At 36.8% G+C, this 17,153-nt stretch overlaps 1 protein-coding gene across 5 annotated transcripts; it reads left to right on the forward strand.

Moving 5' to 3' along the window:
- The first annotated feature begins 101 nt into the window (after positions 1-101).
- Positions 102-10,594, forward strand: LOC108424720 (protein CutA homolog). Of its 5 annotated transcripts, XM_017692909.2 has the most exons (10): positions 102-158; positions 2,406-2,466; positions 2,636-2,668; positions 2,840-2,888; positions 3,288-3,353; positions 5,161-5,309; positions 6,268-6,327; positions 7,156-7,201; positions 7,320-7,369; positions 9,334-10,594. In XM_017692909.2, the coding sequence occupies exons 5-10, from the start codon at positions 3,291-3,293 to the stop codon at positions 9,431-9,433; spliced, it is 468 nt and encodes a 155-aa protein (XP_017548398.1). In that variant the 5' UTR covers positions 102-158; positions 2,406-2,466; positions 2,636-2,668; positions 2,840-2,888; positions 3,288-3,290; the 3' UTR covers positions 9,434-10,594. The 5 variants fall into 5 exon arrangements, with proteins under 5 accessions (XP_017548398.1, XP_017548397.1, XP_037392406.1 ...); XM_017692908.2 differs by lacking the exon at positions 2,840-2,888; XM_037536509.1 differs by lacking the exon at positions 2,840-2,888 and having other exon boundaries at positions 5,165-5,309.
- Positions 10,595-17,153: the final 6,559 nt, after the last annotated feature.

Consider the following 17,153-nt stretch of genomic DNA (forward strand, 5'->3'; position numbering starts at 1 on the left):
GCATAGGGTGTGTAATTTTATCTCCGCCGTTTTTTATTATTCTGTTGATCATGTAGATAAAAAAATATTTATTTATTTGTTGTTGTTTTTATTTGCTGCAGACTTCTTTTTTGTGAGCAGTAACTGTCATGCGCAGTGACGCTGCCCCGCTGGAGGAGGTAAGAAAGTTCACAACATATGCAGCATATTTACCACATTTATGGTTAAAATAACATGAAAATATGCATGAAGCGTGCAATATTGTAGTGCTTACATGTACAGTGCATAGCGAAGTTGGCAAAAATCTGTGAACAAAACGCGTTTTCGAGGCTCCAGTTTACGAAGTTGAAATAAGCGTCCGTTTCGCCAGCTTCTTCGAATTTCTCCGGTCCACCTTAAAAAATGTGCAGCACAATTTATTTTTATAAGCTATCAGCTGCCAGCCATGGAACTGCTGCAGCATTTAAGGTGGAACGTGAAATTTCGAACAACGCGCTGGCAAATTAGAAGCTGACTTCAGACTTCAGCCTCGTCATTTGACATGTTTGGGTTTCCCACTGTAGACCACACTGCATGATATTAAAAACTCATGTTAACTGATGTGAAGACCCCTCAGTCCATTAGCGTATCATATTAGATAAATCAAAACTTTATTATCGCAGGTGTGGCTATGTATGTGCTTTTGGCCCCAGATATAAACTAGCTAATGTAGCTAGGTGTGTCGCTTTTGTGCTATTAGAGAGGAACATAAAGAAATAGAGAGAAGACTTAAAGGGACAAAATCTGTACATAATTAAATGGTAAAGATGAAACCAACGTCATTCAGGGTGTTTTTTATTAATTCTAGATAAACATACTGAGTCAAAATTGTTCACAGTGGTGGTGATAGGAACCAGTCCGAAGAGTTTAATGCCTTAAAGCTTGTGAATACACTGCCTTTTGCCTGAGACATTATTTAATGATCATTTTGTTGTAAAGTTTTTGGCCTAAAACTTCTTGTTAAACCATTTTTTAAACCCATTCATGGCAGAGGGGTACATGCAAAGTGTAAAGCACAATAGGCCCCAAAGAAAAACCTGAAAAGTAAGTTTCCACTAGTTTACCATTATCAACAGTACATATATATTACTTTTATTCTTGTTATAGATGGTATCAGACATCTAAGTCAGACACACTCAAGTCATTATTATGGACGAATTCTGCAGATTTTTTAAATAATTAAATGGTTAAGATGTAGACAGTCATACAAAGAGGTTTGATGTGAAATGCACTGCTCTAGAGAAACTTACAAAGTTTCAGGCACTCTGCTTCAAATAAACCACAGCCTCTCATGAATTATTGCTTTATTTTACCAGTGCTTGAGTTGTGTAGCTGGGAAAGTACTGTGTGCTGAACTAGTTTTCATCAGCATGCGAGTGACAGGAGCAAGACTGATCTATTTTGAAATATGAATGTGAATTTATATATAATAGCTGTGTTAGTTGCATTGAAGTCTATGTATTTACTGATTAATACGCCTTTATATGAAATAAATCTGCAATGTTAAGGGTATAAGTATGGGACTATAACTAAAATCTAGATTTAGACTGCATGGTCTAATTGATTACTTTCCATTCAGAATGTTACTGTCTTTTATTTATAGTCTTTGCTTGGCTGCTTGGGGAATTGCATTATATTTGCATGAAGCCTGCAGTTTCTTAATTTCTCTTTTAAGTGTTTAATCAATAGGTTAGTCATCTGGGCATTTGATACAGATGACATTTAACAAAGAGAGAGGTCAGGTCTTTACGACCAACGGCCGGCGAAAGAAAGCTGGACCAAACATAGAAAGCTTACTTAATTATTGGATCATGACTCAGTTGTAACTGAGCGTATTGGTGCTGGAAATTGAAGAACTTGTATGCAAGTGATATAATTGTATACATCCTTCCTTCCTTCCTTCCTTCCTTCCTTCATTCCTCCCTTCCTTCCTCCCTCCCTCCCTCCCTCCCTCCCTCCCTCCCTCCCTTCCCTCTTTCCGTCCCTTCCTTCCTTCCTTCCTTCCTTCCTTTGGTTGTTCTGGCTTTGTTGCAAATGAAACCCAAGTTAAAGTTGCATGAAAAGTTACATTTCCATATATGTTCTCCTTTGTAAGGTTCTCGTTTGTTTTCCACATAGACAGCAGCATCTAGCTGAACAAAACGTCAGTATTTGTCCAAAGATGAGTTCGTCACAGTGATTTTTTTTGTCCTCAGCGTGGTGAACTAACTTCCATCTGGTGTATAAAAAATAATAAGAAGGTAGAGAGATCTTTATCACTAGAAAGCATCTCTAAGCGTCCTTGAGCATGGGAAAGGCGGTATATAAATAAAAGTGATGACGATGATGATGATCTTTGTGAAGGAAAACATGAGGTTGCTAATTTTTCTCATTGTACTTTCTTTCAGCCTGACAAATGTTAGTGATGTTAGGGAAATACATCATCTTAAACACCTAACCATCAGTTCTGTAAGTAAATAGTACATTCTTCCTTATTAGATGATGTTGTATAGTAGTATATTGTATAGGTCAGGTAAAAAAACAGATTGATCCTACATTCTGAATAGGAAGGTTGGAACATCTGTAACATTTCCAGATATTCAATATTAAAAGTGTTGTTTATTTCTCCCTCTTCAAGACATCATCTGTCAACCCGACACACCGCCAGACGGTAAGTGATTTAGATCATTTTATCATTTTATCATTTTAGAATTGCTGACAGCTGTATTAACAGCCAGACGTCTGAAGAGTTTAACACCTCTAAAAGCTCCCTCACAGAAAGATACATGAAATGATTATTAATATGCTGTCTGATGCATGACTGGCTATAATATTTGCGCAGTAAACGTGACCCCTGGTTCCTATCAAAAACACTGAAGAAATCAGAGTCAGTAAGTTTCTCCACACTGAGCGGCTTCACATCTAACCAGAATTATTATTATTATTTTTTTTTTTTTTTTTACATCCCAACGAAAAATGTATACATTTTGGAAATATTAGTTAAATATTCTTATTTTTCTTTTCTGAAGGCCAATACTTTGTATGCAAGTGACAAAGTAGGTGTCGCAGGGATGTCATAAAAGGAGTTCCCTCTCTTGGGGGCAGTTTCCCTGTCTCAGAGAAAGCCTAAATTACAAAGCATTTCCAGTTGGCACTTCAATTTAGGCCAGGCTTAATTCATGTCCGGGAAAACATCCCCACATCTCTAGTTAATGATTTTCAGTCAGTGGACGTACAAAGGGCTGTCGCGTTATCAGCGTTTGGCTCATACCTGCATGTTGCTTGCACAGGCAATGCAGTTTGGACTGCCACCTGCAGAGACAGTGCAAGGAAGACTCTTAAAAGCTTTCTTTGTGGTGAGTGTGTTCTCCAATGACAACTCGACATGGCAGTAATATCAGTAATACTGCCTTATTAAATATCACACTATGGCATAGACAAGAAATCATTTGTCAGATATCTGCATCACTCAATTAAATATTGCATGTGTAATTGTCTGAAACAATTGGTGCAGAAGACCTCAAGCCAAATTGCAGTTGGATTCAGACCGTATGTTATTATTTAAGGAACGTGTGATGACATTCACAGTACAGCATAGTTTGGTATATACAGATATGTGCAAATGTTTGGCCGAGTTACATTACATAATCACCTGATCGCAATTATTTGAGCTGACCACAGTTATTTTCTGCACCATCATATGTTGGCATCGCAGTATAGAATTTAATTTGGGTGTGTTTTCAGTAAGGAGAAATGCACGTAAAAATGAAGACAACACCTAATTCTAACTTCTGACTTGGTTCTGGGCAGAAGTATGTAATGTATGCTTCTGTTCTCAGTTGGAAGCTACCAGAGAACTTGTACTTGGGAAACTCTGTAACGTCTTTTGGGTCTCTAAAACACTAGAGGGCGCTCTTGAGCAAGTCCAAAATAGACGGGTTAAGATGGAGCATTTGAGCAAAATCATATCTTGAACACAGAACAGCATAAAACATTTAAACACTCCTGTTAAGAGCTTTTGAAATCGAGATACAGGAGATTCAGTGTACATTCATGACGTCAGTGAGCACAAACAGCCAATGCGCTGCTCCGCTTGCCAACAAATCAGCACTCGCTAGCAGTAGTGTCCTGCTGCCCAGAACCCGTTTGCTGTAGAAAAAAGGAAACATGTAATTGCGTTTTCTTTGCTCTTTTAGTGAATTACATCCCTCTACTTTGTAAAATTAAAGGAAAGTTCTGGGCGAGTGATTAGAAATTATTTTATTTTAGCCGTTCAGCTCCATTTACTCCCGTTTATTGAGGATTTGCTTGTGGGTGCACTCTGGCAATTTACTTTCATGTTTTTTTAGTATAATGGGGGAAATAAAGCAGCTCTGGGGAGCAGTTAAGTATCGACAACCGGGCAGCAAGACAGCTAGTCAGTCAATTGGGTCACTTCAGGCTTGTCCTTTCAATAGTTGAATGCAATGAAGGAAAATGACAATGAATGACAATGACTATGATAATTAATTGTTTTAATTTAAGTTTAAAGAATAACTACTTTATTTCCTGAATGTAACATATTGGTCTGTGCAAAAGTAATGGCACCTTTTATATTTTGTGGTTTTCTAATATGTCAAACTCAACAAATAAATACATAAAAATGCAGAAAATGCCAAATTTAAGTATGTTTCCTGTAGAAGACTTAAATATTTTCACTTCAAAATCAACAAAGCCTAATTTGACATGGGGTATTCAAATGACTGTATGCATGAGTTTTACAAGAAAATATGAGAAAATTATTGTATTAATAATGAGCAGAATCACACTTATGACATTATACTTATTAATTTTTTCGCTATGTGATACATGGTAGTAGGGGTTACATTTTCTGCTCAGGAACGCACACCCATAGCCCTTGAGCAGGACTATGTTCTCCTACCTTTGTAACATGAATAAATTGTATGTCACTCTGGGTAAGAGTGTTTACCAGATGACATATATGTAAATGTCATTTATATATTGCAGCATTCAGAAAAATTGCAAGTTTTGGGGAGGTTGGAATTTGTACTCATCGTGAAATCCTGGTGATAAATAATATGACATTTGCATATTGTAAAATCATATGAATATTACTAAAATGTCTAACAAGAAACCTGTTTTGTTTGCTTGTTTTTTCCTTAGACAGTTTTTCTGAGTGTGTTGATGCTCCCACTGCTGAGGACTGTTGGACTACGAGCATTCTCCATGGCGAGCGAAGCTTATTCCTCTGGCACTCACTCTGCAGCCTTTGTCACCTGCCCCAATGACACAGTGGCCAAAGACCTGGCCAGGTAAAATCCACTTGTAATAAAAAAAAAAAAAAATGTAACCAGAAGCTTGAACAACTTATTATGGACTACTATACACAGTACGTCTGTATTCAGTACTTATTTGTGATGCATGTATAGATCATCCCTTGGTAGTTATTTATGTACACTTCTGTTTAAATTTTGGAATCACCATTCAAAACCTAAAATTTAAAATTTTTAAATGTCTTGTGTAACATCAGGTTTTGAATAATTACTTGGAAGTTACAAGGTCAGGATCATTTTTAAATACAAGCAATGAATACTCTTATTGTAAGAAGACTGAGAAAGCTATTTAACATCAAGAACGAAGTTGAAATTCGTATATAGGAAAGTTCATATTTCAAAAGCAGTGATCAAATCTTGAAACAGATAACAAAATTTTTATGATAACAATTATCTTACAAAATAATTGGATCATACTTTATTTGGATGGTATAGATGCTCCACAGAGACTTAAATCATTAACAAACTTTCTTGTGATGTTTGGTTGATTATCAACAATATTATGATTATGGTTAGGGGTACATGTAGGTTTTACCTTGAGGTTAAGGTTTCCGGTTAGAGTTAGATTTAATACATTCTTTCACACTAATCTTGAAGTTCAGTTGAATTTAATTGGTATTTAGTTGAATGTTACTTAACGGCCAACTGAGCATTTACAAAGGACCTACAGTGGACCATCCAAGTAACACATAACTTCACAAACAATTGCATTTAATGGCTATTTAGTTCAGTGTTACTTGAAGATATACTGAACATTTACAAAGAATCTACAGTAGACCATCCAAATAAAGTGTTACCAATAATTGTAATATACTTCTTGTCTCACAATATTTAAAATAATGAAAACACTTTTTTAAAATTCTACATTATGTATTGATATATAGATTAGCAGTTAATAGTTGGAACGAAATATTAGTTTTGTGATATATTTTTGCAGAGGTATTGTGGAGAAGAAGCTGGCAGCCTGTGTCAACATCGTGCCCAAAATTACATCAATGTGAGTGACTTTTACCTACTCTTATGTTGATTTTTTTTTTTTGTTAAACAGAGACACTCATAATATACACGGCAAAAATTACACTCTAGGTAATATCATTTTTAGCAATTTCTTTTTTAAGCTCTGTTTTTTTTTAAAAATGGGAATACTGAAGTCTTTGGGGTAACCTTGGATGTGTCTGTCTACATCCAGTCAGTTAAAATGGCCTCAGTCTGAGATCAAATCTCAGACCTCAATCTGGTTTTCAGTCTGTCCAGGATAAAACATCAGATTAGTGGATCTTCTCTCTAGTCATTTCTTGGTAGGATTAGCTTCAGAAGTAATCTTCAGAAAAAGAAATAATCTTCAATAGTAAGAAGCTAGCCTTTCTATCTTTTATTTTAAAACTGTGAGACAAAACCCTTGGCTCATTTTTCTCACTGAAAAGGCACCTTAAAGTAAACAGTATATCTAATATTAAAAATTTTGAAATGGTTAAAAAAATAAGTCAAGATAATTCAACCTTCTTGCTTTCAAGAATTATGTGCAAGTGGAGTAAGATCATTTTATTTAATAAAGATCTACAAATTCATAAGTATGCAGAAACGGGTTGAATATTGAATCTGAAATTGTTACAACAACAACAACGAAAATTAAATAAGGAAATATCATGTATACTATATATTTTTAGGAGCCTTCAATTTATTTAATTTAATTTTTTACAGTGCACATATAGTGCATTGTGAAAGAAAATTACATTTAAAATGTATCTATCTTTAAAACTTTATCTTGGCTGTATGTAAGGTTTGCGAGTGCTAGCTTGTCAGCATCTTTTCTGTGTTCCTACAGATATGAATGGCAAGGAAAGATTGAAGAAGACAGTGAGGTATTGCTGGTGAGTTTTATGTAGACTTCAAGTACAGCAAAGAAAAACAAAACATTCCTTTAAGATTAAAGTGAAATGATTAATCTTTTCATATAAAAACATTTTTTACATCTTTACTGTTTTTCAGATGATTAAGACAAGAAGTACAAAGATCCCTGCTCTTGCTGAATATGTTAGGTAAGCCCAATTCATTAAAACTTTTACCTTCACAAAAATGTTATTGTTGATTTTGTTTTTTAATGCATCACAGGATGCGTGAAGAAAGGGGTGCAGGCAGGATGGAGTGGGTGGAGACGGGTGTCAGGGCTGATGTGTGACAGAAGGATAGCAGCAAGAGTGAAAGGGAAGGTTTACAAGACAGTTGTGCATCCTGCTATGATGTGTGGTTTGGAGACTGTGGCTCTGTCTAAAAGACAGGAGGCTGAGCTGGAGGTGGCGGAGATGAAGATTTTCGTTGGGAGTGACAAGGATGGACAAGATTAGAAATGAGCAGATCAGAGGGACAGTGAAGGTGGAGCAGTTGGGAGATAAAGCCAGAGAGGCCATGTTGAGATGGTTTGGACATGTGTTGAGGAGGAATAGTGGATATATTGGTCAAAGAATGTTGGAGATGGAACTGCCGGGTAGAAGGAGAAGAGGTAGACCTAAGAAAAGGTTTATGGATGTCGTGAAGGTGGACATGGAGATGGTTGGTGTAAAAGTAGAGGAGGCAATGGATAGGGCAAGATGGAGGCAGATGATCCGCTGTGGCGACCCCTAAAGAAGGATGCATCAGCCATAACATTAAATCCACCTCCTTGTTTCTTCACTCATTGTCCATTGTTTTGGCTCCATTTACTCCAGTTTGTAGTTCTACAATTACAGAATGCTTTGTTAGACGCCTTTTTCCCTGTAATTTAATTGTGATACAAGGAAGTGGATTTAATGTTACAGCTGATCAGTATATATTAAATATACAGTAGCTAACTACAGCACAAATGTAGAGTGTAATTCACAAGAAATTCAGTTTTTTGTCTGCATTGCATAAATAAAATTGATTAAAGCTTTATTTTATAGTCCTTCAATTTCTCAGAATTAACCAAGTATCTGTGAAATACTCCAACTCCAACCTACTCGAGTTGAACCATAACAAGGTATCTGTAACTAATTTGCAAAACAATTGAACTAAGTTATACTGAAATGCTCAAAAAGTTCTAGATTATTAACTGAGCATGTGTGGGTTACACTCTCTAAAGTGCTGTCTAATGATTTTGGATGAAATGATGGCAGGTATGAAAACAGTCTAATTACATTACACTGAAATGTCTAACAGGTTCTAACTATTAAGCAGATGAAGTAAAATTTATCAAGTATTTTCAGTGACAAGGTGGCCAGTACAAACATTCTAAACACTAAATTTTACTGTAAAGTCACATGTTGAAGCAGGAACGTAAGTCAGAAAAATCTCAAGCACTGGGTAGTTGTAGAGTGTATAATGACAGCATATTTCGAAAGTAACAACCACAGTAAGAATCATTACTTTCTTTTACAGCCCAGATTTAGTTTTGTCAAAAGGTACAGGTATGTAATAGATAGGTAGAACCTAGAAGGTAATACAAACATAGGTAACTAGGTAAGGATTTTTTTTATATCATTTAACTACATGGCACTTTTTTCCCAAAATAAGTAGACAGTACTGTGGAGTTACTTTGTTAATATATAGAACCTGTTTGGCATTTTAGTGTAATTTAACTAGGTCGTCTTGGAATTTACCAGCTTGTTACCTGAAATAATTATCTAGTACTTTTGAGTTTGCACAACGTACTTAACTACTTAACAACTAACCTAGTTTATACGTGGAACTTACAGAACTGTAGAATAAAGCAGAATGAAAAAGCAGTAATTATTTCTGACTCTTAATTGGCAGTAATTTTTAATAACTAAGACTTCAGTGAGTGATTGAAATTTAATATTTAATCATGCATTATCAAATTATAAAAAAGGAGATTGTAATTTCAGATATATTGCAAAACTGATAAACACTAAGTGCTTGGACCCCTTTTGCACAACCTCTTTGTAGCTGAGTGAAACCTGCCCATGAAGATAAAAATACCAAAGACAAATAACAATATGTGTGTGATCACACTTTTCCTCTGCTGCAGGTCCAATCATCCGTATGAAGTGGCCGAAGTCATCAGTTTGCCTATTGACCAGGGAAACCCTCCCTACCTGAAGTGGATTGGAGATATTGTGCCGGAATGAATGGACAAAATCACGGCTGAACCTCAGCTCTCCACAATTCTATTGGCAAGATTTCAGGACTGCAGCTGGTGATTTTTCCTCAGTTGTTTAAATGCAGTAGGTGAAATGTCATGTTATCTATGTGCGTGTTTAGAGAGTTTATACAAAAAGGCAGTAAATTGTGCAAAGCACCAGGTACAGTGTTAGTACTGTTTTGTGCTTTAAAATGAACACTAACATGTTCAGTTGTCTAGAATTGAAAATTTACTTCGTCATCTCCAAAGTAAAAGCAATTCAACCTTAAATCATCGGCTTCTGATTTTCCCCCAAAAGCTGCGGTTTACTTCTATGAACAAATTACAAAGATGAGTGTACAAGTTTCACCTTCATTATAGAAATGGTTCTCTCACAGTTGTCCTCTTTCCCCAGATGTCAATCTGCCTAATAGTGCTATCAAACACTAGAAGTCAATACTCACCCAAATCTTTTTTTGTACATACATCCCCAGACCTTCTCTCAACTTATGCAAACTGCATTCAGGTCTTCACTGTGATCATCTAGACTTGTCGTGGTGGTTTAGAGCACAGCATGACTTTGAACTATACAAATGAACAAAACCTCACCATACTTTACCATATATATTGACAATATTTGGGTGATTATTGAAGTCTCATGTTTGCTAGCAGTGTTAGCCTTGTAGCTCCAGCGCTAAACTAAAGAGTTTGGGCAAAATTGGGACACCAAACATATCGTGGTTGGCCAAATACATCTTGCTTTGTTTTATTCTTTTTCTGTATGTTGTTTAATGCCAAAAAAGATATTAGCCTTTATGTGACAAAGCATTTCTTATCTTCAAGCCAGAATGAATCTTCATATTATGATGGTGATACACTTATACATAATACATTGCTAACATGTAATACAGATATTGAAATGCTCAGTTTTAGTAATTATCAGTTAAAAATGGAACCTATATTTACTGTGGTTTAGTTTATTATTATTTTGCAAAAATGGTACAACCACTGGGGATTTTTGAAAATGTGAATTGCATTTAAGTAACAGAGGAAATGTTGTAACAGTCTGAGCTAAAACCCTTGAATTATGGCTTTGTAATACCTAATTTCATTTCTGGGATTGCACTCTGAATAAAACTGGTTCTTTCCTACCTACTGTGAATACAAAGGAATGTAAGCTTTGAATGCTTTAGAGACTCAATTGAATCAAATGAATGCCTGCTTCAGAAACTGCTGAAAGAGCTTTATATTTGTATGAAAGGAGCTGTTTAAGTTTAAGTATCAAATGCCACCACTAGAGTGAGGCATTTACTTGAGCTTTTTAACCAAAAGTGCTCCATTTAAGTGCATATGTTTGGCACCTTCCATTAGGCACCAGAAAAATAATATGAAGGATCCACATAAAAGGTGATACTCTTGCTAAAAGAATAAGAGGGTCTGCTAAATTACATATGAACTTATGCTGCCACTCTTATCGATAGTTTTTTTTTTTTTTTTTACTAACATACTACCTTTTAAAGGAATACTTCAACATTATATAAACTGACCTTTATTTGTCACAACTATAGCTTACAGTCATTTACCAAGGAAGCCATACTTATAATAAGACAACAGGTGGGTACTTATGTCCTTATGCACAAGGTTCTAAGTGTGCTTTTAGTCCTTGGTTTTTCTGTTCTATTATTAACAGAAGACTTTTATTTTATCGTCCATTGCAACTCACCATATGGTACAGACATGCCAGAAACAGATCCTTGTGCAAAATGCTAGAGCTTACAGCACGTCATTAGACTTGGATGCTGGAAATGTGCAGTGAATAGAATTTCTGTACAATAAAATAAGTACAAATGAGTAAAGTTATAATCACACTAGATATTTGCAATGTGTGATGCTTTGCAAAATGGCAGTAACTGAGGCTGGACTGAAAAATTTGTGACAAAAATCCTCTACAGTCAGATCCATGAGTCAGATCCTCTACAGTCAGATCCATATGTAACTGGACTTTGACACAATTTTTTGTAATTGTGCTTCCATAAAGCACCACAGTGGATTTGAAATGGAGCAATAAAGATGCAATTGAATTGTAGACTTTTAGCTTTAAATCAAGGAGTTTAACAAAGATATTGCATTAACCATTTAGCAATTAGACATTTTTACATAGTCCCTCCATCTTCACAGGCTCAAAAATGACCGTGGACAGTTAACTGGTGTGCAGTTTCATGGCCAGCTTTGGCCAGTGCCCTCATTATGTCATGACAAAGAGTTAAAACGTCTGGAGTTGATCGAATAAAAGCGTGGCTGGTTCTGGAACAAGATTCTTTGGACAGATGAAACCAAGGTTTGCTTGTAGTAGAATGATGTGAATAGAAATATATGAAGAATGAAAGAAACATGGTGTTATGGCATGGGCATGTATGATTGTCGGTGGAACTGAGTTACTATGTATTTATTTATTTATTTTATTTATTTTTACCCAATTTGTCTCCCAATTTAGTCGCGTCCAGTTCCACCCGCTAGTTAGGACTCCCCCAGTCACATGATGCTAGGAGGGTGAATTTTACCACAGGCTTCCCCCAAGACCCATTCATGGGAACCCCTTTGAATTGAAGCTGAAGTCTTTAACCACGTATTGACTGCTTCGTTTCAAATTCATTTTGGTGGCGTACAGAGGAAAAATTCCAAAATTGTGTCACTGTTTAAATACTAATAGACTTATGTTGCTAATTTCCCTTCCATAATCAGTAAAAACAAAAAGGTAAACATAATTAGATAAATATATACTCACTATAGCGTTGTGCTTCACACTGATCAGTAGCAAAAAAGTGTGCCTGTTGTGGTTGGCAGCAGCATGGTAAACTGAGTGCAGTTGTGGCTAGCCAGTAAGCTAACACTGCACTTAGCAGTTTTTTACCACAAAATTGAAGATAAATATAGCTGCAAGCGGCAAAGAGCGGATTCAAGAATGCAACAACAGCCCTTTTGCAGTTTTAGCCCATTAGCCTAAAAAGGCCTCAAGCTGTGTAGGTCGTATTTATAGGCAGAGTGAATAGAACTGAAACAAAGTCAATTCATCGAAAGGCCTTCATTTGCCATAAACAATGAGCAGAGGTCTTTAAACACAATATTAGTTTACATACAGGTGTTCTGAGCTACACTGGTTTGTAGAACATCCATGAGGTTGTCAACATAGATGTCAAAACTACATGACTAGTGGCAGCATTTCTTATATAGTAGCACTTGCACAGTGAATTGGTTGTATATTTAACCCTTTGATTTGATGTAGGCCATAGTGAGGCCTACTGTACTCAAAGGGGGCACTTTTTGTGTGAGGAGCTCACTGAAAGCGTGTTTGAATACGGTAGGATTATTGATCAGGGACCATATCCAAGGTTTGGGCAGACTGAACTTTACAAATTTTGTGCTAAACTTCTTTCGGGATCCATCCGTCCGTCCGTCCGTCCGTCCGTCCATCTGATCTTTTGTATAATGAGTCTTTGTATAATGTAGTCTTTCAATGAATAAGTCAAAATATCAGACAAGCAGTAGTTTTTTACATAATATGTAATTAGAAAGTTGTTCATGTGACTGAACTGAGTCACATGGCACCAACTGTTTATCTGTTGACCTTGTAATAACATTGTAATAGCATTTTGTATTGATTTTTAAGTGTTCTTGACTGCTGAACCGCCATCTAAAATCCAATCTGGACCCAAATTGGCTTTACCCCATTATTGTCTCAATATGTAAAAGTACTCCAAGTTTGGAGATGATCTGACTAAAGAATGATGAGTTATAGAAAATCAAGCTAGCAGTTCAATGGAGGCAGCAATTATTTAACTGATCCACACGACTCTGAGTAAAAAAGTCAGCATGTTTTTGATAATTATTTATCTAGAGAGGCCAGAGTTTTTCTAGGCCAATTTCAAAATGTTTTGATAAAAATCAAAAAGTATAGTTTTCAAACCGTTAATGATTACTAAAAAACTATGCAGTTTTGTAATAAATATGTATTTGCAAAATTGTTTGGAATGATGTACTACATATGACACAAGGATTTTCCAGCAAAATTGTAGTAATGTAGTAATAATATGTAATAACAGGTTTATTTTTATAAACCCCCAGTGGTCAAATCTTTTGAAACAATTACTCCTCCCCTAATGACCTATACACATAAAAATTGATAGGCTGCCTCTGAATCTTCTGCCGAATATTCCTGTCAAGTTTAAATTTTCTTGGCTGAAGGATTGTTGAGTTACAGAATTTTAAATTAATTCTGAATTATTTTGAATTTATTCAGAAGGGTTCATTTGCATATGGTAGCCACGCTGTTTACAAAATTCATGTTTTTGATAAATTATTGATTCTGAATTTTTTGACACCAAATACATGAGGATCAGGCAAAAATTGTAGGACTAGTTTGCAAAAGTAGGTTTCTCATATTATGCAAATTAGCTTAAAACCTAAGTGGGCAGAGCTAAATGTTCCAAATTGCAAGTTGTTTGTTTGGACCCAAGGAACCAGAAAAAAAATGCTTTAGGATTTATAGGCCCAAACACGTTGACCTGCGCAATAGCGCCCCCTATGGCCGATTGACGTGCGCCTGAGTAGCAGGAGGCACTACCACCTATTGACCAAGTCTCTAGGACTTTTGGTTTGGTCTGTGCGTTTTGTTTCAGGGAAGAAAAAGAATAATGCTTGAATCCTAATAATTCTGTCCTCCACTGAAGCTCATAACTTGGGACTTTGAGCATATCAACATGGCTGCTCACACAGTCAGTAGTAAAATAGTTGGTTAAACTCTAAAATTAACCATAATGGCCACTGCTTTGAGAAGATAAATACATTATGAAAGTTAAAATGATCACTTATATAATTAGTGTTAGCAGGTTAGCTTATTGCTAACAATACATGCTGTCATTGAAGCATCCATGTTTTTCCACTTTGTCACTTGAACATGTGGAGGTCCAAAACCCCGCCATCTGTAACAGGGTGCTGAACTTTCTAACAGACAGACCCCAGTCAGTCAGAGTCGGCAGCCGCACATCCAGTACAAGAACTGTCAGCACAGGGGCCCGCAGGGCTGTGTGCTGAGCCCCCTTCTGTACACGCTCTTCACGTATGACTGTGTGGCCTCCGAGAACAACACCAGCATCATCAAGTTTGCTGATGATACTACAGTCATTGGACTGATCACTGGTGGGGATGAGACAGTGTACAGGAAGGAGATGGCTGAGCTGGTGACCTGGTGTCATGACAGCAATCTTTTCTTGAATGCAGACAAGACCAAGGAAATGATTGTTGATCCAAGGAGGAAGCGGGAGCTACACACACCCTTGTACATAGATGAGACAGAGGTGGAGAGGGTGAAAACCTTCAAATTCCTCGGCATCCACATCAGTGAGGATTTTACCTTTACAACACACACCTCGTCATAAGGAAGCCCTGATTTGGCATGCCAGTCAAAATTCTCAGCACCTTCTACAGGAGTACGATCAAGAGTGTTCTTACCAGCGCCATCACGGTCTGGTATGGAAACTGAGCTGCTCAGGACAGAAAGGCTCTCCAGCATGTGATCAAAACTGCACAGTCCATCTCAGGAGCAGCCTTCCCCTCACTACAGGACATTTATCACACCAGGGTCATCAGGAGGGCCCACAACATCATCAGGGACAGTACACACCCCCAGCACAGACTCTTCATACTCCTACCTTCAGGCAGATGCTACAGGAGTGTGAAGTCCAGGTCCAGTTTCTATTCACAGACCATCAGGCTGGTGAACACCTCACTCACTACCTCTTTCCCCTCCCATTCTGAACCGGTTTAACTTTGGCCAACCTTGCACTCAATAACTGCACCTTACATACGCTGTGCTGCTGCTGTCAGAACACTACTGTTTACATCTGTTACTTGCAACATGCACTTTATGAAGAGCTGCTCTACATACTTGCACATATACACATGTAACTTTCATTTTTCTTTCAACTTTGCAAGTAAACCTATTCTTACTTTTTTTTCTATTCTCTTCTAAGATTATATTAAGATTATATTTGGTGAATGGAGGAACAGAAAAGTAAGAATTTCATTGTACATATGACAATAAAACTCTTGAATCTTGAATCTTGAAAAGTGACACAGTTCTAAACTCCGACCTTCTGAGCCAAGTTGGACACAGCAGAATATAGTCTCCTCCATTTTGAAGATTCAGTCCTAAGAACTGCTGCCCCTTCAGAGCTTATTCGCAGCCAAAGCAGTAGTGCTAATGGTCAAAGATGTGAATTTGCACATCAAAGTTCACCAAAGTTGAAGTCATCATGAAATTTCATAGGCAGAATGTATTTGCCTCAGAGGTTTGGATATGAAATCACTCATTCCGGCAAATTCCATTAAAATAAATGTGAATTTGCTTGCAAAAATTTGGCTGGCAAATGTTAGTCTGTCTGGGCCTTTAGGCAAAGTATGTTTCACATTAATTGAAACTAATTTGACTAATATGCAGTATTTTTCAATGTTAAAATGACATTTATTGAGAGTAACTTAATAATATTTATTACGTTTTTATTGTTAAAATAATCTTGGTTGGTGCTTTAATTGCAGTTTTGTCTATCATGTGAGTGCCATTCAGGGGGTGCGTATCTAGGGCGAATGACAGCATGCCGCTAATGTGATTCATGAGAGAACTGGTGCAAAAATACTGTAATCCTGGAAGACCTTGTATGAATCTTTCAGTATGTAGGCCATCTGGTTTCCATCATTTTACATTACACGATAATGAGTCAGTTGCCTTTTGCACACAAACTTATACACATACAAACACATCCAAAAGTGGGATGCATTAACACTCTCTCTCACACTCTAAAACACCCATTACTTTCTCACCTCTCCTGTTAACGTGTAGCCTAATATTTACAGTACCTCTTGAAGAGGGAACCTGTTTTCATCATGCATGGATTGGCCCGAATTTCTGCCTGATAGCAACATCAGGACCTGTTGCTACACTGACCTGGAATTAGCCTTCCAGTTTTGTACAGAGTGGACATATTAAAATTACATACACAGCACTGTGCGAAAGTCATAGATCACCAAAGTCATAAAGTTTTCAGGAGATATTTATGAGGAGATTAGATATAAGAAAATGTGCTTGTATGAGAAAGGAGAAAGGAAAATATGTGGAAAAAAGGAGTAAAAGTAAAGAAATGAAAAGATACAGAGAAACCGGGACCCCTAATAACCACCTGCAAGACCTGGTAGACCATGAAAAATATCCCCATCAGAAAAACTGCACTTAAAGCTTTCATCTTTGAGCGAGAGGAGAAAATCAAGCTGCTTCAGATCTGAAAACATCCACAGGTGTTTCTGTCCAAAATGTTAATGCAATGTAAAGGACAGTTGGCATTTTGAAATGGTGTAAATCAAAATATTTTTGATAATATTTATAAGATAAAAAGTTACTACTATGTTATTTCTTGTAACACATGATATCTGAATTTGAAGCATCATATACAGACCCTTCTTTGCTCTCACATCTTTTGTTCTGAGTAAAGCTCATTGATTTTCACCAGACATTCTGCAACTGATAGCCTGGCCTCTCCAGCTACTCTAATCCCTAAGGCCTAGTTGTCAGAGCACCGATTAATCCTAGTGCCGGACTGTGAGCATTTTTAGTGGAGAATCACCATTAGCTGAATAACTGGCAAAGACTGGACTTAATGGCAAAGAAGAGTTGTCTG

The sequence above is a fragment of the Pygocentrus nattereri genome, chromosome 30 (genome assembly GCF_015220715.1).
Source record: "Pygocentrus nattereri isolate fPygNat1 chromosome 30, fPygNat1.pri, whole genome shotgun sequence".
Classification (NCBI taxonomy): domain Eukaryota; kingdom Metazoa; phylum Chordata; class Actinopteri; order Characiformes; family Serrasalmidae; genus Pygocentrus; species Pygocentrus nattereri.